Raw genomic sequence first — 24,820 nt, 5'->3', positions numbered from 1 at the left:
ATGTCATCCATTTGTTTCACTGTCCCCTCCCTATCTGTGTAAATGTCATACGTTTTCAGTGGAGCTGGGTCAGCTCACCTTCCCAGACTGACTTTCTGTGTCTATAAGTGACCAATATGGCATTACACCCATAAACACACCAGTACAGCAAACTTTTGCAGTGGACGTGGAAGGATTTCCTCAACAAAACATTGGAAACACAATCTAGGACATCCAATTGGTTCACAAGCTATAATGAGCCAACCATTCTTCTGAACATGCTGAACATTATACCTGCAAAGCAGCTACAATGATGAGCATCACCATTGTCAGCACATTCTCTGTTTCACTCAAACCCCAACCTGGTGTTGCTGGTTCATTGGAATCTGATCAGGTTTCTCTTGTAATAATAGTTTTCTTTCTCTGTGCATTATTGTTTTCATAATAGCTGAGAGAACAGCCTTAAAGAGACTGAAACCCACACCTAATGTTTGCCAGTGCCGTTTCAGACATTTGAAACCATCGAAATTTTCCAACCCCGCTGCGGGACCTGGAAATAGTGTCCCCAACACCAAAAAGAAAGACACCAGTGGAAATCTGAGATCTGTTTATAGCAGTTTTACTAGGTGCTTTTATCAAAACATGGATGAATGTGATGACTGAACAACTTTAGATCAGTGTATTTTCAGCCTGACATTGACAAACACTGATGGCTCCTGTCAGTTTAAATGAGACACTCTTTCACCTTGTCAGCTTGTCCTAGCAGCCCCCCCCCCACACACACACACACGCACACATCTATCATACACTCTGTGTGTGTGGGTTGAGGTGCACATGTGTGCACGTGAGACAGACTGTTTCCCTGTTGGATATGTGATCTAGTGGAGAAACATACCCATGCACACACCATTGCTGCCAATACATTTCCCGCTCAGTGCACTGAAGGAAGCAGGGGAGCTCGACTGACACAATTACACAAGTTCCTGCAGGAGGAAATGCAATTATTGTTGCCGCAGGTAACAGCAAACTGGGGACTACCTGCTAGTCAAGCCCTGGGATAAACAGATGTACAAACACAGCCCATCGTGTGAGCTCAGCTGCCAGATGTTAGACAGGTTCCCCTTCCTCCAGTCAATGAACCCCACATATCCCTTAGTGTGTGAATGAATTTAGAGTTGACGAAATGTGAAGTGGACCATGCTGATTTCCTGCTGTTGTTGGTAGTGGTGTGTGTGGAACTGCATGGAACTACAGTGATGAGGTCCATTCTGCCTCCAGTCACATTTTCAGCTCTCTCTTCTGACCTTTCTCCTGCAGTTCAGCTTAATTTTGATTTTGCAAAATAATCATCAAGAACAAATACAGCATGCACATGTGTTTCTGCCTGTAAAAACAAAATGTGATCATTCAACTGTTCACGTTAGTGTAGTAGGTTATCGGTTGCCATGAAAGCATTGATGGCTTATCAGTTTGGTTGATCTAGAAAGTGAGAGGCATAGTAGGAATAAAGATTTGGCTTTTCTGGCTTAGCTAGAAAAGTTTGATTTAGAGAACAAATTTGCCATGGAGTGATAATAAAATGACATAGTCTGTATATGAAAGAAGGCCACAGTGTTACCCATTGTTCATGAACTACCATTTTAAAACCTTAAATTTAGGAGTCTTGTTTCTTCAACCAAGACATGACCAGATTTGGATCACAGAGTAGGAGTTGTTAGCTAGCTAAACAACCATGCTGGATGATTTACTACTATATAAAACGGGATCTTTACTCAAATGTATCAAATGGTTTGCATTCTCAAGAAATATGGCCGGGTTGTGATAAGGTTTATTTTTAATTTTAATAATTTTATTTCATGATCATTTCAGTGTTTAATGTAATAAATACATAAATAAAGTTATAGAACTGTAGACTACAAAACTAAAACAATGAGAAAAGAGCAGTTTTGGGTGGTAGATCTCTGTTTCCATGACATATAAGTGGCCCCTTAATGACACAATCCTCTGATTCATTGTTACTATAAAAATGTTGAATACACAAGCTTTAATGGTTGGCAGCATTAGAAAGATTATCAGTGTGAGAGAAAATTAAAGCCAACAATTATCATAGAATGGGAGCACCTGGCTTGTTTAGCTGAAAGTCCCGTATCATTTTACAACCTATAGTTTTGATGCGGCTAATGCGCTCTTGTTTATTTGTGATTTTGATATTAGCCATTATTATGGGATTATAACAAAGGAATGTTAAGTGCAGGTTAATGCTCTTACTCAAACAAGCCTGGCAGTGCGTGAGAGTGGCCTTAACAGTGTATATATACGTGTCTCTTTGTGGTTTTATGCTGCACTGGATGTTCATTCATGTATAGCTCTCTTTGAGGGTTGTGGATGAAAGGCTCTAAGCACTTCTGACTGAATGAAGCAACAATACAAACATCACGGCCTGCTTGTTTTTGTCTGGCTTTGACGTCACCGAAACACACAATTGCCATTATCAGTGCAAGCAGGTCTCTCTTTTGTTCACATAGTCAACTGAGAATCGGTAGTCAGACAGATCATCATTTTTTATCACTTTGATCAGTTGTTGCAGTAAAATATGTTCGAAGCATGAGATGACAGACAGAAAGGATGAGATAAGGGAGAGAGAGGAGGAGGAAGTACAAGTGAGAAGAAACATGATTCCCACTGAGAGGCATGAGAAAAAACACCAAGCCCCAGCGACTGCAGGAAAGATGGTGACAAACCGTTTTTCTCTGCACTCAAGTTTGTGGCTGATGGACAGCTTGTTGAATGCGCTTCGGGGAGCCCAAGGGATTTCTGTATGTTGCCACAAACATATTGATGCAGAAGGAAGCCCGTTCACAACATCCTCTTGCACTCTCAGTGATGCTTAAAACCCAGAAATACTCAGCAAAATACATATGGATTAAAAAACGGGGATGCTGTAATAACGGTTTAATGTGGTGTTTGACGGTATGAAAACAAACCCAAAGTGGAAGTAATTTTTTAGCCATTGTAAAGATGAAGAAAAAATGCTTTTATTGTGAAAAGCCTCTTGAAAGCGCTGAGTTTTGATCCATGTAAACTTAAAAGCCCTTTAACATCAGCAAATTTGTGTAAATATTTTGTTCATTAATTCAGCCGTTTACATATTTAGTTTAGAATGGGTCCTTTATTGAATTCCACACGTCGTGACACTTGCTCAGATTTGGAGTTTAATTTTTCGCTGTAGAAAGAAGTTTCAGTGTACAGTGGACGCTAATGTTTTTGTCACTTTTTAAGGAATCAAACTCAAAGTAATGTCAGTACTTCCCAGCTTTTATCGCTGCATGGCCATACTCTGTCCCGCACTCCATATTAGCCATTGTTGATCAACACACCTTTGTTGCTGCCACGGACGTCGCACACTCGTACGTCAGTGTCATGAGACACTCTCACAAACAAAATCACGGTTTAGTAGCGCAGCATGCTTACGGGAAAGTAACAGTAATCTAATTACTTGTTTTGCAGTAGTAATCTCTTACTTTACTCATTACTTGAAAAAGTAATCAGATTACAGTAAAGCATTACTTGTAACGCATTACTGCCCATCTCTGATCATATTTACAAACAGAACGAGATCAGTCAGATTGCAACTCCCTGGGTAGGGCAAATGATATATGATATATTACTCGATAGGGTTTCTTGAAGGTAAACTGTAAAACTGTGATTGCTCACCTGTCCAAGTTTGAGAAAAATACACATTGCAATCTACTCTTTCATTACTTTGTCATGAGTGCTCCTTCCTCAGTGTCAGGGCTAATTAGTAGTTAGGAATAAGTAATGAAGTCATGTTGTAAACTGCAGCAAAATAGCTCAATAACAGCTTCTTTTGATACTTTGTCAAGGGCGCGAAAGGCTACACAGGGTCCTTTTTTTCATCAAGGAGGGGCTTTGAGGGGCCTTGCAGGGTTTCCGAGGCTTCATCTTACTTGGCACACGATTTGTTTGGGCAGCATGAAAGCATTAGATGGAACGTCGCCAACAAGCCAATGTTATATAAATTTAGGGCCTTGGATGCAAAGTTTTGCTAAGGATTCGATTTCGGAAGGGTAAAAGAAGTTGTGACTAGGGATCTTGCACATGAGGATGTGGAATTAAAAGTTCAGATAAATAGCACGGATCATAAAGTGCCTTAAGAGAGCTTATCCTCCTAAATTCAATACAGCTGCGCCTTTAGAAGACTTCATAAAGTTCGGATTTGTGTCAGCTGCAGGTAGTCAGAATGTTGGACAGTAAGAGGAGGAGGTTAGAGATGAGATAAAGACATGCATTCTTATCTCTTCTCCCCTTGTTTACTCTAATGCGCCGGTGAAGCTGAGGGCAGATCGACTCAGGAGTCAACACCCGGTTCAGGCAGATTAACTCGCAATAAGCTCATCTTCATTCATCACGCTGCTCGTCTTCGTGACGCACGCACACATGCACAAATGCCCACTTACACACACACACACACACACACACACACGCTCGTTCAAGGACTGGAAGATGGATCTGGATTGAATCCTCCAATTGGCTAATTCCAGTTTCATGACTATTACTGAGGATCGTCTGTGTGTATAAAATGAGACACAAAACTTTTAAATTATTTTTCGTTCGCTCTGAGCTAATAAAAAAAATAAAATGCCAGTGCTCTCACGTTACACTTGGCAGATCCAATCTCATTGTAATTTTCCGCCTGTTAATATCAGACTTTACCTGCTGCACATGGAATCTTAAAGGAAAACTAGCTGAATTCACTTATTTTTAAATCTTTTTGCTTTTTTGTAAAGTACTGTTTTTATTGGATGGACACACAGTTTGCTCATTATTATATAAAATAAAGCAGACAGAAGATTCCAAAATTGATTTCAAGCGGAAGTGCTAACTGGAGTATGTTTTTGATAAACATTAAAACTTTGTACTCAAATACGTAATCTATGTTTTTTCATGCTTGTCTTTGTAAGAGATACATAAGAAATATTCAGATACATTTTGTCTGACACTGAAATTATTGACCTTTTTTTCAGTCTTTTATATATATTTAAATGTACAAGTCTGCTCGTGACTCACATGAGTTTGCATGTGTTCACAGAGGGGCGTTTTCAGAGGTGGTCTTGGCCCAGGAGAAGCTGACCAGCCGTATGTTTGCAGTGAAATGCATCCCTAAGAAGGCTCTGAAGGGGAAGGAGAGCAGCATCGAGAATGAGATTGCCGTGCTGAGGAAGTGAGTGCTGTGACACGAGAACACAAACATAAGTCTACTAATTCCTGGTTACCGGGGCAACTGTGCATCTCTGATGCATCATACCCCACCAAGCCCCCCCCCCAGGTCACGATCCACAGCCTGCCTACCCTAATACAAACAATATTCAGGACTGAAAATTCTGTCAGTGTAGCAGCTGCAAAACATTAACGTCAAGAGTTAGGCTAAGAACACTGTTTGTTATACGGCGTTTCTTGTTGGTGTTTAAAGTACATGTTAGATTCAACTTTACAATGTCACACAAGAGCCGAACAAACACTTTTGTGCTTAAGTAACAGAATTTAGAATTTTGCTTAAAGGTCTGAATGGACAGCAAAGTCATTTAAGTAGCAAGTCTCTGCAATCAGCAGGAACATTGTCTCTGCCCAGATACTTGAGCAGTTATTTTGAAGTCATCAAATCGGTTTAAAATCACTTCAAATCTTTGTTGACTTTGCCCCAAAATAAGGTTTCAGTATTTTTATATTTTTTCCCCATGCCAGTTATACAAATACACACAAAATGACGTGATAATGACGTTTTCAATCACTGATACAATATTATCACAATACTTCACTCACAAAGTGATATTATTGTGAATTTTGCATTATACTTAGTATTGCGGTAGTAAGTTATTTCTACCAACCCGTCACTAAAAGACGCCATAAATGTTGACATAAGGCAAAGTCGGTCTGCAATTGAGTGGGGTCAAGTTGCCAATTGCATCCAGTCTGTTTCTGATATGACAGCAATTAATTAAAATAAATTGTTGAAAAACATATGTGTATGTGTCTGCATGGACAGAAATTTTCATTTTACTATTACCTTTCGCTCAGCAGCCTTCCTGTTCTGTCATCATCATCATCATTTATTTATATAGCACTTTAAAAACACACCTGGTAGACCAAAGTGCTGTACAATACAAATATAAATATAATAATAGATAGCAGAAACCAGACATAGCAATAAAATTTAAGAAAGGGAAGTTACCCACAGAGTTAAAAGCCAGGGAATAAAAATAGGTTTTTAATAAGGACTTAAAAACTGGCACTGATGAAGCCTGTCTAATATGGAGAGGAAGGTTATTCCAAAGCATCTGCGCTGCAACAGAGAACGCTCGGTCTCCTCTAAGTTTCAGTCGTGACTTTGGGACTGAAAGCAACAAATGCTCAGCTGACTGAAGGGAATGAATGGGGACATGGGGCTTCAACAAGTCAGACAAATAAACAGGTGCCAGACCATTTAGAGATTTAAAAACCAATAAAAGGACTTTAAAACGGATCCTAAATTCAATTGGAAGCCAGTGTAGAGAGGCCAAAATCGGAGTGATGTGGTCAAATTTCCTTCTGCCAGTTAAAAATCATGCCGCAGTTAAAAATCGTGCCGCAGCAACCCTATTAAAAGAGAATTGCAATAATCTAAACGTGAAGTAATAAAGGCACAAATAACACTTTCCAAGTCACTCTTGAAAAGAAAGGGCTTAACCTTCGTTAAACGTCTGAGGTGATAGAATGCTGATTTTACCCCCCCGTTTATGTGGTCATCAAAGGTAGGTGAAGATGACCAGCTGTATGTTTGCGATCGAACTCTTTAGTTGGGAAGTCAAAGCTGCAAGATCAACATCTGGAGCATGAGAAAAACGATTTGGGCCAAATAAGATCACTTCTGTCTTCCGATCATTAAAATTTAAAAAGTTTTTTGCCATCCATGCTTTAACATCACTAAGGCAGTCAAGCAGAGGTTGACTTGGGAGACTATCAGAATGACTAAAAGGTAAATAAAGCTGGCAGTCATCTGCATATAGATGGAATGACACTTTATGTTTTCGGAAAATCGCACCAAGAGGCAAAAGGTACAGTGAAAACAATAATGGCCCAAGATGTCTGTGAAGGTTCTCAGTCATCCCCTATGTAGCCGGTGTATCAGAGAAACTCAGGAGATTTTAAAGGATAAAGGTCACTCTTTCGAGGATGCCAACGTTCACATTTTGGACAGAGAGGACAGATGGTTTGAAAGAGGAGTGAAAGAAGCCATTTACGTCCACTGTGAGCGACCATCTTTGAACAGAGGTGGTGGTTTACGACACCAACTGTCTGCCATCTATAATCCAGTTTTGAGATCCCTTCCCAGACGCCTTAACGCCCACACACGTCCTGGGCCATCTGACCTCAGGAAATCACATGATAGGGTAGGGCCAGGTTTCACAAGGAGCTCACCCGAAACCCTGGCTGATTGTGACCCACACCCGCTTTCACACCTTGGCTCATGTGATTAGGTAGAGGATCATCAGGGGGTCCTTTGTCCCTCTTTGGGGGGAAACTCCCACTGGGTTTAAATCTGGGGTCTCTCAGTGACTCTCCACCATTTGACCCTTAGAACTGAAGAAGCTTCTCGGATGAGAGGTGAAACGTCTTCAAGCAACTCAAAGAAATCCAGACGCTTTTCTTTCCAAGCTCCTTAGACCAATAATGGCCCAAGAATAGGTCCCTGTGGCACACCCCAAAGCAGAGGGGCCACAGAGGATGAAGCCCACCCCAACTTAACACAAAAGGTCCTATTTGAAAGATAGGACTTTAACCACAAAAGTGCCGAACCAGAAATTCCCACACAGTGCTGTAAGCGGGAGATCAGCAAATCGTGATCCACTGTTTCGAATGCAGCGGTCATGTCCAACAGGACCAGCACTGCATATTTACCACAGTCTGTCGCTATCAGAATGTCATTCATAACTTTTACCAGGGCTGTCTCCGTACCGTGAAATGGCTTATAGCCGGACTGAAAGATTTCTGACAATTGAGAGTCATTCAAATAGTCCATCAACTGAGTATAAACATTCCTTTCCAGAATCTTACTAAGAAAGGTAAGCTTAGAGATGGGTCTAAAATTTGATATGACTGAACTGTCTAAGCCTGGTTTCTTAAGTAAATGTATGACTGCATGCTTAAACTCCTTAGGTACTTGACCAGACAAAAGACTAGTATTAATAATAGATCTATAGGAATATACCCAGAATACAACCAGTTGGCAGCCGTGGCCCTTCGAGCTCTGTTCATTGAAGACTTATTCAGACTCATTGCAGCTTGTTAGAGTATAGAAGTGCTTTATAAGAACCAGTCCATTTATTATTAGAGTAAAAAGCACTATATAAAAACCAATCCATTTACCATTTATGGGAATTAGTTATACATGCACTGACCTCAGTGTTTAAAACTTACTGAGCATTCACTACAACAGTATATGTCAGAAAATGAGGAAAAGCTCAAAAAGAAATGTGTGCTTCCCATTGCAAACTGTTAAAATAATCATTTCAAATGACATGGTTCTTTCAGCTGCTCACTTATTTCCCAAAGGGGTTGCTACAGAAGATGGATCCACATGTTGATTTAATACAGATTTTATAACGGATCCCCTTCCTAAAGCAACCCTCCTCGTCTGGGCTTGACACCAACACTAAGAGCATGCTGGTTTGTGACCGCCTTCGGCTGGCTTTGTTTCACCGCCTGGTCTCAAATCACAGATCTTACACATTAAAGGTGAATGTTTTTAAGCACTACATCACAGAGACACCAAAGTTATCATTTCAAATGATCAAGAAAGAGAAGTCTTCGTCTGTTTCACCCTACAGACAAACAAGTGATCTTACAGTTACACAGAAAAATCAAAGTGCTGCAGCAATTATTATGCCATTAAATGCAATAACTTTGGTAATTTGGTTTCACTGTTAACATTAGAGAAAATGCAAATTGGATCCACGAGGGAGAGAGCAGACATCCATTTAGACAAATGAGCGTAATTTCAGTGCATGTTAGAGAGCATCAGTGAGCAGATTCTGTCTCAAGCAGTCTTGTGCAGGGCAGAGACACCAATTTAGCTTTGGAGGGAAATCTGCTGGATCAGGTTATGGCAAGTTTCAGAGATTTTGGTGGCAGCAGACGGTGGAAAGAACTGTAAATCTGACCCCAAGCGCTAACAAAAGCATCATCTTGTTTCGTCAAATACTTATCTTCAGTAGCACAACTTTTCTTGCAAGCACCTCAGCGCATGCTGAAACACTTCTGTGTTCTGGGTGAGCTTAGGCAAAATATGTCATTCACAGCAGCTTCTTTGAGTCCCACCTCTGATTTTTTCCAGAGAAAACCACATGCACCATTTTACCTGCCATCAGACAGCTCTTGTCAACAAGAAGTGAAGTCGTCACGTTCCACCAGACTTCTTAGTGTAGATCAACCGGTAAATGAACAGCTTTGCATATGCATCACAGACGACACACCAATCCATCTGTCATATTCGTGTCTCACATTTCAGTCTCCCCTAATTCATGAAAAAGACACTGAGCTACCTAAAGTCTTCCACTTGTGACAGCAGCTTATTGCTGCCATAGAGTTGGCACGCCACCCTTTTCCAGCTGAGAACTATGGTCTCGGACTTTAAGGTGCCAATTCTCATTCTCTCTGCTTCACACACTTTGGCGAGCAGCCACAGTACGAGCTGTATGTCTGATGAAGCGAACAGAATCACATCATCTACAAACAGCAAAGATGAGATCCTGAGACCACACTTGGCTATATCTAGAAATTCTGCCCATTGAAAGTTGTGAACATGAACAGAATCAATAACAAGCACCAGTAGAGTCCACCACCCACAGGGGAGGGTATCCATCAATATGAACCAAGCTCTCACTGGACCACATAGCCCATAGCAATGAGCCACGTACCCCATACTCCTGCTGAACAAGATCCTGCGAGGGATGTAGTCAAATGCCTTCTCCAAGCCCGTGCTGATCTGGACAAAAAGCACAGATGCAATTATCTACTTAATTTTGTTTTAATCTTGTTTTTAAAAATATATTGATATATTTTAAAATATGTACAGATCTCACATCTGAAGGTGTCTTTTAACATCTGAATGAGCGATCTGGTCACCTGTCTCACTATCTTACTAACTCTGTTTTATAATCTGCTGTAAGATTCCTATATTTGCCTCTGATGCGCGCCGTGCTTTTTGCAGAAGAGAGATCAATTTCTTAGTGTCTATGTGCTAGGGGTAGGGCACAATGCTTTGAAACTCACACTGCAGCAAACACAAAGACACAAGCACGCAAACCTTGCTGTTTGTGACATTGCCAGAGAAAAATTAATTAATTAACGATCAAATGTTGAGTCTTTTGCACGTGTGGCAAACGTGGCTCTCACATCACCGTTGCGGGGATGTCGGCATGAAGGCGTGAGGAAGCGTTAATGTCGAAGAGGCCTGTGTCTGAATGACACAATCCCGTTATTTACCCAGTCTATGTGCAGCAGTAACAGGAGATACATGCAGGAGAAATCCATGAATGAGAACAACTAACTGCCACACCAGGCATTTAATGCAAAAAGAGGGTTTTTCTGAATGCGCTCCGGATCTGCTCTGCCATTACACTCAGGCTTTTCCTGTCAGCCGTTCATTATCCTTGACAGGGCACACACACACACACGCTCACACACACATTACCCCTTTTCAACCAGTACTTGTATGAGCATGAGTATGAGTCACGTCTCAGCTCTGTGATTCATACCTGCTGCCGCTGCGATCATACGCTCTTTAATAGGTGTTAGATGTTTACCTGCACACCTGCTGTGTGCGCCTCTGTGTGTATATGCCTGAGTTAGGCCAGGGGGGATTACCTCTGTTTACTGTGCAAAAGATGATTAACCTGCAACCACGCACACAAAATTAGTCGTGTTTCCACTAGGCACGGCATATTAGGATAACAAACAGACAGCTACACACTGACAAACACACACAAACACGCACACACACACACGGAAGAAGGGAAACACCCCATCATGCTGCTGTAACCATGGAGAAATCAGCAGAGAAGCAAAAAAAATGAGCAGAAATTGTGATGGGAAAGTGTGAAGAGGTTTTGGTTGAAATAGATTGTTGGTTCGATTTCTGTGAAAAGTTTGTGCTGGCATCAGAGTAAAATAACTTTTTCTTGATTTTTGCAATTACAAAAGGATCTAAATTCAATGTACAATTGCTATTTATTTTTCTGGAGTTGTGTACACCACAGTCTTCACTGGTTGCTGCGAGTATGGATGAGGCAGAGAAAACATGGTAGCTGCCTTGGATTAGTTAGGATTGTGATAAACATGCACACTGTATAAAGTTAAATATAAATTGTTTAATGCCCTATAATTCAGTGTGATTCTTATTGGTTTAATACCTTTTCAGTAAATCTCTTCAGTAAGGTCCAACCAAACCCCCTTTGCCTTCAGCTGTATTTTTTTCTGTACCTTAGTTAGTTAGTTAGTGGCAAATCGCTACTCAAGGCACCTCAAGGCACTTTATTTTGTAAGGTAAAGACCTTAAAGTAATGCAAACAAAACACCAACAATTTGACAACCTCCTGTGAGAAGGCACTTGGCAACAGTGGGAAGGAAAAACTCCCTTTTAACAGGAAAAAGCAGCCATCTGCTGTAGCCGGTTGTGGATGAGGGGAGGGAGACAGGGCAAGCAAAGAAATAAAGTAATTCCAGTTTTTAATACTTACAGCCAACTACATTTCAGAAGAAGACAAGAAAACACTTCGTGTTGAATGACTACAGGCCTTTGTTGGGATTGTAATATATAGAATTATGGCAGTACAAAAGGTAAAAGTGGGTCTAACCCTGTACTAGTAAGATGTAACTAATGGTTACCAGCATGTGTATGTTCATATTCTTTACAAAATACACAACATATATACACAATATATATTATTTATTATAGTATTTTGCAAGGATGTCCAAAATCATCTTAATATATGAAAAATAAGTTTCAACAAGTGTTTAACACGACTAAAAACTGAAATTTCTATAATCAGTACTGAGAAATCAGGAACTTTACTGTCATTTAACTTCCTGTCTATGACTTTATTACTTTGCGATAGTATAGATGGGCATGTGGGAGGCTCATTAAAACTCATTGTTTAATTCAATCAGTAGCTTCAGAGCAGCTAAGAAATGGATCGTGAGGTGACACTTTTTTGTTGGTTGAGACATAAAGTGTTAACAATGTACAACTCAGAATATTAAGGTGTACAAAAGACAGTTGGAGCATTAGTCTGGACTGTGGCTGTGGCAGAAACTTTAAAAAAACAGATTCAAAAAAACAAATCTTTACTGATTGCTTTGTCTTTGTTTTGCAGGATCAAGCATGAGAACATTGTGGCACTGGAAGACATCTACGAGAGCCCCGACCACCTCTACTTGATTATGCAGCTGTGAGTCAATGTTCTTTTTCTTCTTCTGTTGTCGTCATTGTGTTTAGGACATTGTGTTCAACAATGTGACTGATGGGAACAGAGACCCCCAAATCACCCACATCTCCCTGGAAGACCATTTCATTTAGTGACTGCAAGCTCTGCTCTGTCACATAATGGGACTCGTCAGCCTGTAAAAGCTGTTGTGTAATATATTTGTGGGTGTGTTTGTGGGGGCGGGGTTGGGGTTTGTTATTTAATATTGTATTAGTAGGGTAGAAATTAAAAAAAGAAGACATATTATTTCTTTAAGACAAAGCTGGTGCTACAAAAGTAATATCATATTATAGAGGGCATAAGCTGTCCTATTGTGAAATTTTAGCCTACAAATGAGTACATTTTAAATATTAGTTATAGTTTATATGTTAAATCTTTCTCGAGTGGGTCAGATTTTATTCTGGCAGACATTTTGGTTTTCTTATAGCGAGGGACAAGAATACAAATTCTTTGTTGTTCTGTTTTTGATTTTTATTAATAATAATTTAATGTTTCAGATGTCGGAGTGCGTATTTCTTATTTGCTTCTGACTTAAATTGTTGCTAATTTACAGAGTGTTTTCAAATTCTCACACTTTACCTCTCGTTCTTCTGTCCACCCACCCATCACATAGACACACAAAAAACACACAAAGCCCACCAGTCCTCCCACATGCACGCACACACAGACACACGTACTCAAAGCCCACCACACCGCTACGAGGCTTCTATTACATCATCTGATGTACATCTCTGCTTTGATGGTCAGCACTAGAGGAAAGGGTTCACCCACAGGTGTCCCACTAACCTCCTCTTCAAGGTTAGAGCTGCTTACATAAGGAGTTGGTCTGGAAGTTTGGCATTCGAGCTGGAAACAAATCAGTCAAGTTCAGGTGGAAGTCAGAGCCGTGGTTTACACAACAGTGGCGTGTTTATTGCCGATGCCAGTGGATTATCTGCTCCCCTACCGCATGTGTTTGGGTGGTTGTGTTTCTGTGCCAACTCGCGGCAATACAGGAAACGATTTTGAGGTCTTTAACTTATGAATAAGCTCATAAGTTAAAGCTAATATTTAACCTACCTATGACAGCTGGCAGATAATCCACTCACTTATTTGGTGGTAAGCCATTGTGTTTATGACATTTTGCACCCTGTTGGAATTCTTGGATAAAAAAGGCTCTCAAGGTGTTGATCCAGCCCGTTCTCACTCCCGAGGCGTAATATACTGACGATTTCTCAAGTCCCAAGGCGTTTCTAAGGAACGCAAAAGGTGACCTTCCACGCTCTTATGCTACGCGCTGGGTGATGGATGACATCCAGTAGAATGACGCTCCCACGGTAATACACGTTCCAGCCATGTATTCCAGCCCTAACCATAACCTTATCCCTAACCCTAACCTTATCCCCAGCCTTAACCAGCACTTTAATGACGTTAGATAGTGTTTTTCAAAGCGATTTACGTAAAACGAACTTACATGTGTAGATTCATTCCAAATGGTTCTCATGTTTCCTCATTTTTCTGATCTTGTAATATAGGGACGTGTTGGGAACCCGGAAGCGCAATATACCGACAATTTGTCACCTAGTGTAAAATGTTATGCTTTGGGAGTGAGACCATGTTGGTTGATCACAGTTGTTAGAAGATGCAAATGTACCTCTATCAGCTTTCTCATAGTCAAAAAAGTATTTTTTTCAATTAAACTTTAAAGATTTGAGCATGAATGAGGTTATTTTGCCTGGACGATAAGCCTGGTTTTAAAAGAAAGAAACGTTAATATGTAGATTAAAGAAGAATTTGCATTCAATTCTGTCAAAGCCTCGTAGTATACTATAGATCCTATTACTGTGGACGACTGATAAATTGTCAGCAGTTTCACCAACTCTTTAATATGGGGCTAGGTGAACTTGGTGAGGTTACTGTGACATAGTTAAGTCAGACCTGATCTAGTAATGGAAGTTTGAACTGGCATCAACGATATTTACAGTTTTTTCTGAATGCTTAAACCCTAACTGTGATTCCTGTAGCACAATCTCTAAAACTATTCAGACTTATAGCAAAACCACTCACTGAGTTTGCAAAACTAAAAGCACAAAAACTGCTTTGCACTCAGTTTGCAATTTTGTAACACACACTTTGCAAAACTGTAGGCACAATTCACTGCACAACACTCAATTACCAAATTTCCAACACACTCCTAGCAAAAGTATACACATGTATGGCTATCATTAACACTAATTTGCCAACTGTCTGGCACACTTTCACATGTGAAAACTTTTTTAGATAATTCGTTCACTTTGCAATCTGCCTAAGCACTATAATACAGGTAAGCTGTGTGTGCGGAGTACAATGGAGGGAGCAGAAAGAGTGAGAAGAAGAGGAGGCCGAGGAAGAGGACGTGGAGGTGAAGAAGTAGGATGAAGAGGACGACAAGGACAAGGAGGAGCAAGAGGAAGATGAGGAGGGGGGAGAGGAAAATGAGGAGGGGGGAGAGGAAGGGTAGGAAGAGTAAGAAATAGAATTGCTGATGACATCAGAGCTACAATAGTGGACCATGTAATCAACCGTGGAGTGACCCTGAGGGTAGCTGGCCAACGGGTCCAGCCTAACTCGAGCCGCTACACTGTAGCAAGCACCATAAGGACATCTTGAAATGAGAATCGGTCAGTACAGTCACTTCGCACAAAGATTTGTAGCACTGCCATATGCCAATGAGAAACACACCAATACCATTGATGTAAAAATACTGAAATTGTTACTTTACAGAGTTGCTAGATGACCAGATACTGGGGGCAGAGGAAGCATGTTCACTGCAGACCAAGTAACCCATATAGTCATTATGGCGACTGCAAATAATCCTATACTTGAAAATAAACACTTGTGTTTGTTTTGATGTGTTTGAATAAACACCAGTACTTGACGTTTGGATCCCTCTATGCTTATGGATCTATGACAGAAGTATGAGCTCAAACTGACATAGCCTACCTTGTGCACAGAGAAAGCAAAAGCCAGATGTGTTTTGTATTCATACCATCAGTGTGCAGTTGGCGCATTGTGTGCTTAGTAGATGATGGCTTGTGTGCACTGTTTGATACGGAAACACCATTTTTACGAAGGTGTGAAGAGTTAGTCTAGCTGTGTTCGCTTTTGCAAGAGAACTACAATGTTTTGATGATTGGGTGACAGGTTTTCTTATTTGTGTGAAGAGTTTTGCAAAATTAGCCAATAGTTACAAAAAATGTGCTTAAGCAATCAGAAAAAACTGTAATGGTATTTATGTTCAGCAGCAGGCAGAGTTGTACATACAACCTTGGCATTTTCCATCCAGGTCAAAAGCATTTGTATGAGAATAATCCTGCACAGCAGCTATAGACGCTCATTATTAGCCATCACATCCACATACTTTACTGCATATAACTCACTGTGTCATAGCAACTTGGGATGCAATTATTAATGCTAAGGGAGTAGTATGATATTTATTTATTACCCTGTACTGCTCTTGTTACCCTTAAACAGACTAATTTTAATACAGGTTCATTTTAAGAGCTGTCCCTTTTTAAAATAGCCTCGACTTACTAAACTGCTTACAAGTGGAATAAGCTCCAAAAAGTATGAAACTACCAGCCCTTTTTAAAGTAAAACAGTTTTAGGTTTGCAGATCCTTATCTGTCAAGTTTGTCCCAAACCTTTTCTCCTTGAAAAAAGATCTCAATCTTAATGGCTTTTTGCAATCTTATTTTAAAAAAAAATGTTTTAAGAAATGCAATATTACATGTCTAAAAACAGATGTTAGAGACGTTGAAATGCAATATTGATATTATCATTACTAGCAAAACGCTTCCCTGGGGAACAAAATTCCTTTGTGGATACAAATTTTGGTGACTGCTACACACACACACACACACACACACACACACACACACACACACACACACACACACACACACAAACATATAGATTGTTAAATAGTTCCATGCAATCATTATAGTTAGATTAATATTACCAGTAGTAGTAATAATAATTGTGCCAGCTAAAGCATTAAATCGCCATAAAGTCAGCACTCACTTAGTAATATTAGATTATGAAGTGTTTCAAATTAGCTAGATTAAGCTAGTCTACGAGCTAAAAATGTAGAAGCAGAAACTTTACTTGTAGTGTACTAAGCAAAGATTCCTATCAACATTGCTGTAAAATTTGTAAATTTGTTATCTACATATGCTTAGTTACTTTTCCAAGGTTGTACCTAATCTCTAGGTCCTAGCTAGCTAAGATGCCAATGTGTTGATGGCAAGATAAATGGATGACTTTCCAGACATAACAAACACAGATTAACTACGTCTGGGCAGCGCTTTTTTTCTCCTCACTCCATTCTGATGACAAATTAAGAAACAGTTTCCTTAAGCTTTTACGTCACTTAAAATCCTTCTGTTGGCCAGACTCCAGTCAAAGGTCTTAACTGTGGTTAAGCTGTTAACCTACAATCTTAACATTTTGATTAAATCTCCTGTTGTCATGGATAAACCAGTTAACAGAGCTGACTGCTGTTTGGTAAAGAAGCAAGTTATTATCGCTGAGTGCTCTCACTTGATCTAGCAGTGACTGTGGTTAAAGTTAAGGTTAAGAATCAAAGGCAAGATTTTTTTTCTACTTTGACTAACATAGGTTTCAAAATTCAGTAGTTCATTACAGTTTTTACAGACGCTAGGACACATTTCTCAATACTTAGGTCACGTTTGCAAAACTCCTCACACAGTGAGCACAACAGAAGTCTATGTGGGCTAAACTGAGGACCAGTTATCATTGTTTTGGCACAAAATGCATTCAATGACTACATCTCTCAAATTTCATGAATTATCTTCTCACTCAGACACAACAACTGCCAAAAATCTTTGTACGGACAGGACATTTTGCATGTGCTTACATACTGTTTTCAAAACTGTTAAACTTATGGCCAAAACAATAACACAATGCAAAACTTGAAAAGACAGCAAAATTCAACAGCAATATTTTATTGAAACATATTTTAAATCTAAAAATGCAGTTTAACCAGCCACAGCTGATTCTCATTGTAGATGAACATCTACACAGGTGTTACTCCTTCAATTTTTCAACTCCTTCAATTCTGCCATGCCAGAAGATTCTTTCCTAGGTGTGTTGCCCTAGATGACATAAGATGTGATGTGGATGAGAACCTGTGGCCAAATGGAGGAGACCGAGTAGATTAGCATTACTATTGTATGTGAATCAGTGGATGGTGTGTATACAAATTCTTGTATTTTGGGATTACTTAGTGCAAAAAAATAAAAATACATAAACAAATATTAACGAATTCTGCATGATGTCTGATTCATTCCAGTAACATATATTGAAATTATAAACAGAGATGTGTCCTTGTTTTACACAAGAAAACACTGTGTAATGCTACATGTTGTTAGTGTTTTTTAGGTCATTGTTTTGTGGGTGACAAAGTGTGTTTGTCGGCTGTCAACCTTTGCTAGTGTTCTGGAAGAATGAGTTTATTTGAGACCTGAATAAAGTGTTTTGGTAGTTGTAGTGCATTTTGAATGTGAAATGAACTGCTTTGCCAAGCTGAAGGTCAGTTAGGAGAATTGTGTGAAGAGTTTTGCAAAAGTGGCCTAAGTATTGTGAAATGTGTCCTAGCGGCTGTAAAAAACTGTAAATCTAAAAATGCAGTTTAACCAGCCACAGCTGATTCTCATTGTAGATGAACATCTACACAGGTGTTACTCCTTCAATTTTTCAACTCCTTCAATTCTGCCATGCCAGAAGATTCTTTCCTAGGTGTGTTGCCCTAGATGACATAAGATGTGATGTGGATGAGAACCTGTGGCCAAATGGAGGAGACCGAGTAGATTAGCATTACTATTGTATGTGAATCAGTGGATGGTGTGTATACACATTCTTGTATTTTGGGATTACTTAGTGCAAAAAAATAAAAAATACATAAACAAATATTAACGAATTCTGCATGATGTCTGATTCATTCCAGTAACATATATTGAAATTATAAACAGAGATGTGTCCTTGTTTTACACAAGTAAACACTGTGTAATGCTACATGTTGTTAGTGTTTTTTAGGTCATTGTTTTGTGGGTGACAAAGTGTGTTTGTCGGCTGTCAACCTTTGCTAGTGTTCTGGAAGAATGAGTTTATTTGAGACCTGAATGAAGTGTTTTGGTAGTTGTAGTGCATTTTGAATGTGAAATGAACTGCTTTGCCAAGCTGACAGTCAGTTAGGAGGATTGTGTGAAGTGTTTTGCAAAAGTGACCTAAGTATTGAGAAATGTGTCCTAGCGTCTGTAAAAAACTGTAACCAAAAGACGTTGGCTGTACCTGCTGTTTTATTTCTTTGAGAAAAAGAACAGTAACAAGAAAGACCGGTCTCTGATATCTCCCTCTAACCCTCCATCCCCTTTTCCTCTCCTCTTTCACACCATCTGCCCTCTGCTTTTTTTTTTATTTCATTGCTTTCCTTCTCTTTATATCTTCCTCCTGCTCACTATTTTTCCAGGTACAATCTGCTTGAACACAGGTCAGCTTCAAACATGGTTAAATGCTTAACCCACTTTGAATATATAACAAATTGGGCATGTGGGTAACTTACATATTAATTTGCAAACAATATGCACATGTTTTATACTATTGCAAGGGGTAGCACAGTGGCATGGTGGTTCTCAGAGCTAAAATTGCCTGAGATAACCATAGTTTGGATAGAAACAAAATGTGCCCAAAGTGATTATTTGCACATGTGCTGAACTAATTATTTCAGTGTGTCAGTTGTAGTTATGATGCCCAGATGTATTATGAATTTGTCATAATATAAAAGGCAATGTGAAAGGATCAAAAGCTAGAGTAGCTCAGAATCCTTTTTGATCTAGCATCAGCATTGCATGCTGTCCTTCTCCAAGCAAAACACAGAACTGCAGCTTCATCTCTGCATCTATTTTAACCCTGTGCAGCTGTGTCCAACTGTTCTTGTAAATGGTGACTGAAAAGCTGCGTTTTCCCAGAGCACCAACTCAACAGTGCTTCTGCAAAGTGAAGCTTGGCAATAGCTGCATTTCTACTGATCATTACAGTACTAATTAACCTCATTTGTATTCAGTGGTGTGCTGGTTTTCTTATTCAGTAATCAGAAACCACATTTAAAAACAAGGATTTTTGCAGATTTCTCATGTAATTGCAGTATGGCAGATCAATGCAGTCTGACAGAATTTCCTTCATTCCTGTTCATCATAGCTTGTCTTACGTAACCTTGACCGCAGGGAGGCAATCAGACCATGCTGCTATGAAAATCGATGCAACCGAGTGCAATGTGGGCTTTATATTGATGCTGTTTGTGCTGTGAATTGCATATCAGTAAAAAATAAATAAATAAAAGAACTGGCTTTCAATGAATCCAAACAAAGTAGCACCTGGGATTCTTAACACAGTTTTCTATATTCCTTTGGAATAGTATCATCTTTTTCAGTTTCTTCTATTGAGCTTGTGGGAAGCTTGTGATCAGCTGGACTCAACAGAAGCAGACAACTTTTTTTGTCAGTATTCAAAATTTTAAGCCTTTGTTTGTTGTGGCTTGTCCACTGACAGTTGGGTTGTTGGCTATATTTCACTTCTTCAGTTCATTTGTACAGTTTGGATGTGTTCAGATGAGACTGAAGCAACATTAGAACATGGCTCTTGGTCTTGTTACAAGATAATACACTGAGGACTGATTGGGGGGTGACAAACAGGAGAAATGAGGTAAAGACGAACGTAATTAACAGAAACCGAGAGCAATTAGGGAATCTGGAGTACTGAGAGGAAGCAAAACTAACACAGCAAACAACAGAAAACTAACCTCTAATGTAAAACAAAAACAGTAACCAAAAGTAACACTGACCTGAGTTTTTAAAAAACCTAACAAGAAGTCAGGGAACAATGAGGGAGCAATATTTATCACTAGAATAAAGAAAATGCAGGGACCTTAGAAACCTTGCAAAGGGACTTAAAATATGTGTCTAAGCCTCAAACTACCCAAAACTAAAAAGCAAAACTCCACAAACCTGAAAAACAGAAAAGCCTCAAATAGAGGACTATTTAAAAAACCCCAAAATAGTACAAAGGCTGTGATACCTGTGAGTCGAAAGCTGAGGCTTCAGACAACACTAAATCCTCAGGCTTTTTTCTACTCTAAGTAAGATGTCACTGACAGAGGATATCTTTAATATAGTCATCTCAGGTTCACAGCGACTGAGGGGCAGCTACTGAGAAGAAAGTTGGATTAAAGGGAGGGGAAAGGGAACTAAAATAACTTGTTTCAGACAGAGGATTAACTCAGGGGCTGCACCAAGTCCCGGTGTGAGATAAGTAAGGATTAGTTGACCTGTGAGTCATGCAAAGCTGCTCGATTAAAGAATAAAAATCTGGAGTTGGAAAAGAGCAGGATAGCTTTCCGTTCAGTGGGGGCTCTTCCAAAAGTCTTGAAACATTGCAATTAGTCCTGAGTTGACCACCATATTGATTTTTTTGTGGTCTTTTCTTCGGTTGTATTGTTGCGCAGAAAATGTGTTTCCAAAGTTAAATTACAAGTCAGCTATAATTAGCAATTTAAAAAGTTGATGTTAAAGACCCAACTTGATCCATTTATAGAAGCATTTGCCTGATTAGAGCTCTTCTATGTTCTACAGTATGACCCTTTAAAAGAGTGCCCTACATGATACTCTTCTCTCTCTACTTACACTTCTTATACGCTAGCTTCACCTAAAGACCTAATCAGATTAGTTATTTGGGTCTTTAAAACTGAATTAAATCCTTTAAAGACTTAAAGGATTTAATTCAGTTTTATTTACACAGCACCAAATCACAACAGTCACTTAAAGGTTCTTTACATTGTAAGGTAAAGATCCTACAATAATGCAGAAAAAAAACATATACCATTTATAACACCCAGCACGCCCCTGCGGGCGGTTTATCCTTCAAGCTCGGGTCCTCTACCAGAGGCCTGGGAGCTTGAGGGTCCTGCGCAGTATCTTAGCTGTTCCCAGGACTGCGCTCTTCTGGACAGAGATCTCCGATGTTGTTCCCGGGATCTGCTGGAGCCACTCGCCTAGCTTGGGAGTCACCGCACCTAGTGCTCCGATTACCACGGGGACCACCGTTACCTTCACCCTCCACATCCTCTCGAGCTCTTCTCTGAGCCCTTGGTATTTCTCCAGCTTCTCGTGTTCCTTCTTCCTGATATTGCTGTCATTCGGAACCGCTACATCGATCACTACAGCCGCCTTCTTCTGTTTGTCTACCACCACTATGTCCGGTCGGTTAGCCACCACCATTTTGTCCGTCTGTATCTGGAAGTCCCACAGGATCTTAGCTCGGTCATTCTCCACCACCCTTGGGGGCATCTCCCATTTTGACCTTGGGACTTCCAGGTTATACTCGGCACAGATGTTCCTGTACACTATGCCGGCCACTTGGTTATGGCGTTCCATGTATGCCTTGCCTGCTAGCATCTTGCACCCTGCTGTTATGTGTTGGATTGTCTCTGGGGCATCTTTACACAGCCTGCACCTGGGGTCTTGCCTGGTGTGATAGACCCCAGCCTCTATGGATCTTGTGCTCAGAGGTTGTTCTTGTGCTGCCATGATTAGTGCCTCTGTGCTGTCTTTCAGTCCAGCTTTGTCCAGCCACTGGTAGGATTTCTGGATATCAGCCACCTCCTCTATCTGCCGGTGGTACATACCGTGCAGGGGCCTGTCCTTCCTTGATGGTTCCTCGTCTCCCTCCTCTTTCTTGGGTTTCTGCTGCCTGAGGTATTCACTGAGCACTCGGTCAGTTGGGGCCATCTTCCCAATGTATTCTTGGATGTTCGTTGTCTCATCCTGGAATGTGGTGCTGACACTCACCAGTCCCCGGCCCCCTTCCTTCCGCTTAGCGTACAGCCTCAGGGTGCTGGACTTGGGGTGAAACCCTCCATGCATGGTAAGGAGCTTTCTTGTCTTTATGTCAGTGGCTTCTATCTCCTCCTTTGGCCAGCCTATTACCCCAGCAGGGTACCTGATCACGGGCAGGGCGTACGTGTTGATGGCCCGGATCTTGTTCTTACTATTCAGCTGACTCCTCAGGACTTGCCTGACCCTCTGCAGGTACTTGGTGGTTGCAGCTTATATATATATATATATATATATATATATATATATATATATATATATATATATATATATATATATATATATATATTCACGTGTGCATGTGCGTTCTCTGAACAAGAAACAGAAACATTTTCTCCTAAAGCCTGAATAAATGCCACAATAAGATCTTATTTTTGTGCTGTTGCTTAATAGCTGTCTCGCTGTGTTAATCAGGTTGTGTTTGCACAGATATGGAGTTTAATCTAATTAGGGTAATTGTTGTGTTTGCATGATATTTTAGACAATTAATCTCAGTTAAGTGTTCACGTGAAAAAACAAGCTTGAGATCAAAAAAAGCAGAGTGGAGGTGTAAATGCAGGAGTGGGGTTTTCCTCCCTACATTTCAGCTAATGAGGCAGCGGTCAGATCTCTGTCTCTCTGCTGTGACGAGCAGAAAACGAGGCTTGCCGTCGTCAGCGATGCACAGCCATCGTCCGGTGAGAGTAATAGCACTGCCTGCTTGTAAACACATCAGCTGACAGAGGAGAGATGAATGAGGCACAGTGACATGACAAGCGGGCTGACTGCTGCAACATTTACTTTTCAAAAATGTTCTTGCATCGTAAGCAAGGATGTCATGATTCCACCCTACAGCCCTGCACTACATTGCAGTGCGCCAGCCCAGTGTGGCAGAGGTGTGGCTAATGCACACCAATATGAGGCTGGGTTAAAAAAAAATACATTATAGGTGACCTTGTTAAAGGTGGCTATAGTCATAGCCAGTCGTAGTCACACAGGGATCTCTCCATCATTACACCATAACAGCTTAGGTATCCTGTGGAGTTTTCCTCAGAAGAAACCTAATATCACCGAACAGGACGTGGCAGGCTGCCAAGAGAAGGCAATGAAGCTTCTTCCATGGAATTCAATTTTCTGCACATACTAAGGATCGTACAGTGTGTTAAATGAATTTATTTATCAAGACAGTCTTATATATTGACAGTCTTAATTTGCCCTAAAACCAGCTTTTCAGATGAAACTCACTGCTTGTTTTTTTAAAATAAAGGAATTCTATAATTTATTGTCCAGGCTATGCAAGAACATGTTAACAAAGTTAGAGCACAACTGTGACACATTGCAGACAAGGTGAGGTGAAAGCTATTTAACCTGTGTGATGCACTTGTCTGGCAAACCAGGCAGGCAAAGATAACAGTGGGGTTACATATCATTACTTGGAACTCTGAGCATCAGTCAGAACTTTAAGAATAAAATGAGAGCGAAAAACAGGATGCATTGATTTGCAGATGGGCCCGTGCATCAGCGTCCAGCATGCCTGCTCAATAATTCATTGAAACAAAACGAAGTGTGGGTTCTTTTGTTCTTTTTGTAGTCACAGCAGTGTTGCTGTGTGTAATTGTGGCTTGACATCATCAAACATCACACAGATGGATGCAGATAAATTAGATGGATGCCGTCTCTAGATGGATGTGAAGACACAAAATTAAGATAGAAAGTATGTCATTTTAGATTATTTGCTGTTAAGGATTACAGAGCTCCTAGGAACCACTCGTTCAATCTTGTTATGTCTCATAATATTTTGTTTGTAATAACAGGGAAATTTGATTAGAGGGGGTTGTATAATATCAAGTAGCTATATAATTGTGTGTCTTCCCCAAATAAAGGTAAAGTACTTTCAGCTGCTCCCTTATTTCCCAAGGGGTCATCACAGCAGATGGATCTGCATAATTTACTCCGGATGCCCTTCCTGATACAATCTTCCCATTCGTCCAGGCTTGGGACTGGCACTAGGAGTACACCAGCTTGTGGACCCCTCATGCTGGGTGTTTTGTCTCATCCCGGTCTTTACTAGCTAATAAAATGGCCAGAATATCATCATTAGATATAAACCGGACTTAGTGAGCAGACTTAGGTAACTGTGTGCACGTTTAAAAGGTGTTTTGGGTTGAATAAGATATGACACATACTGTAGGTCTATTAGAGATGAGAGAGAATGCTAATACTCATATATGGGTGGTGAGTACATAGCATAAGGTCATCTAAATTTTTTAAGATTGTCTTACCTTCTACAGAGATAAATAGGAGCTCAGCTGGGTTACCAAGGTGGGGCGGTACAGGTGAAGAGCGGGCAGGCAGGTTTTGAGCCGGTGAGTTCCTTCCTTTACAAGATTCACC

At 40.3% G+C, this 24,820-nt stretch overlaps 1 protein-coding gene across 1 annotated transcript in view; it reads left to right on the top strand.

Annotated features, from left to right (window-relative positions):
* camk1da (calcium/calmodulin-dependent protein kinase 1Da) overlaps nt 1–24,820 on the top strand; it is an 83,198-nt gene that overhangs the window by 32,064 nt on the left and 26,314 nt on the right. Inside the window, exons 2-3 of the mRNA XM_086268262.1 lie at nt 5,090–5,221; nt 12,411–12,485. Coding sequence (XP_086124388.1) covers nt 5,090–5,221; nt 12,411–12,485 — 207 coding nt within the window. The remainder of the gene's footprint in view (nt 1–5,089; nt 5,222–12,410; nt 12,486–24,820) is intronic.

The sequence above is a fragment of the Aulonocara sp. 'chitande type north' Nkhata Bay genome, linkage group LG17 (assembly GCF_057382095.1).
Source record: "Aulonocara sp. 'chitande type north' Nkhata Bay isolate Kocher_YH1m ecotype deep benthic linkage group LG17, A_spYH_male_GT1.1, whole genome shotgun sequence".
NCBI lineage: Eukaryota > Metazoa > Chordata > Actinopteri > Cichliformes > Cichlidae > Aulonocara > Aulonocara sp. 'chitande type north' Nkhata Bay.
Note: the sequence above shows the minus strand (reverse complement) of the source record. Positions and strands in the feature narration are given on the sequence as shown.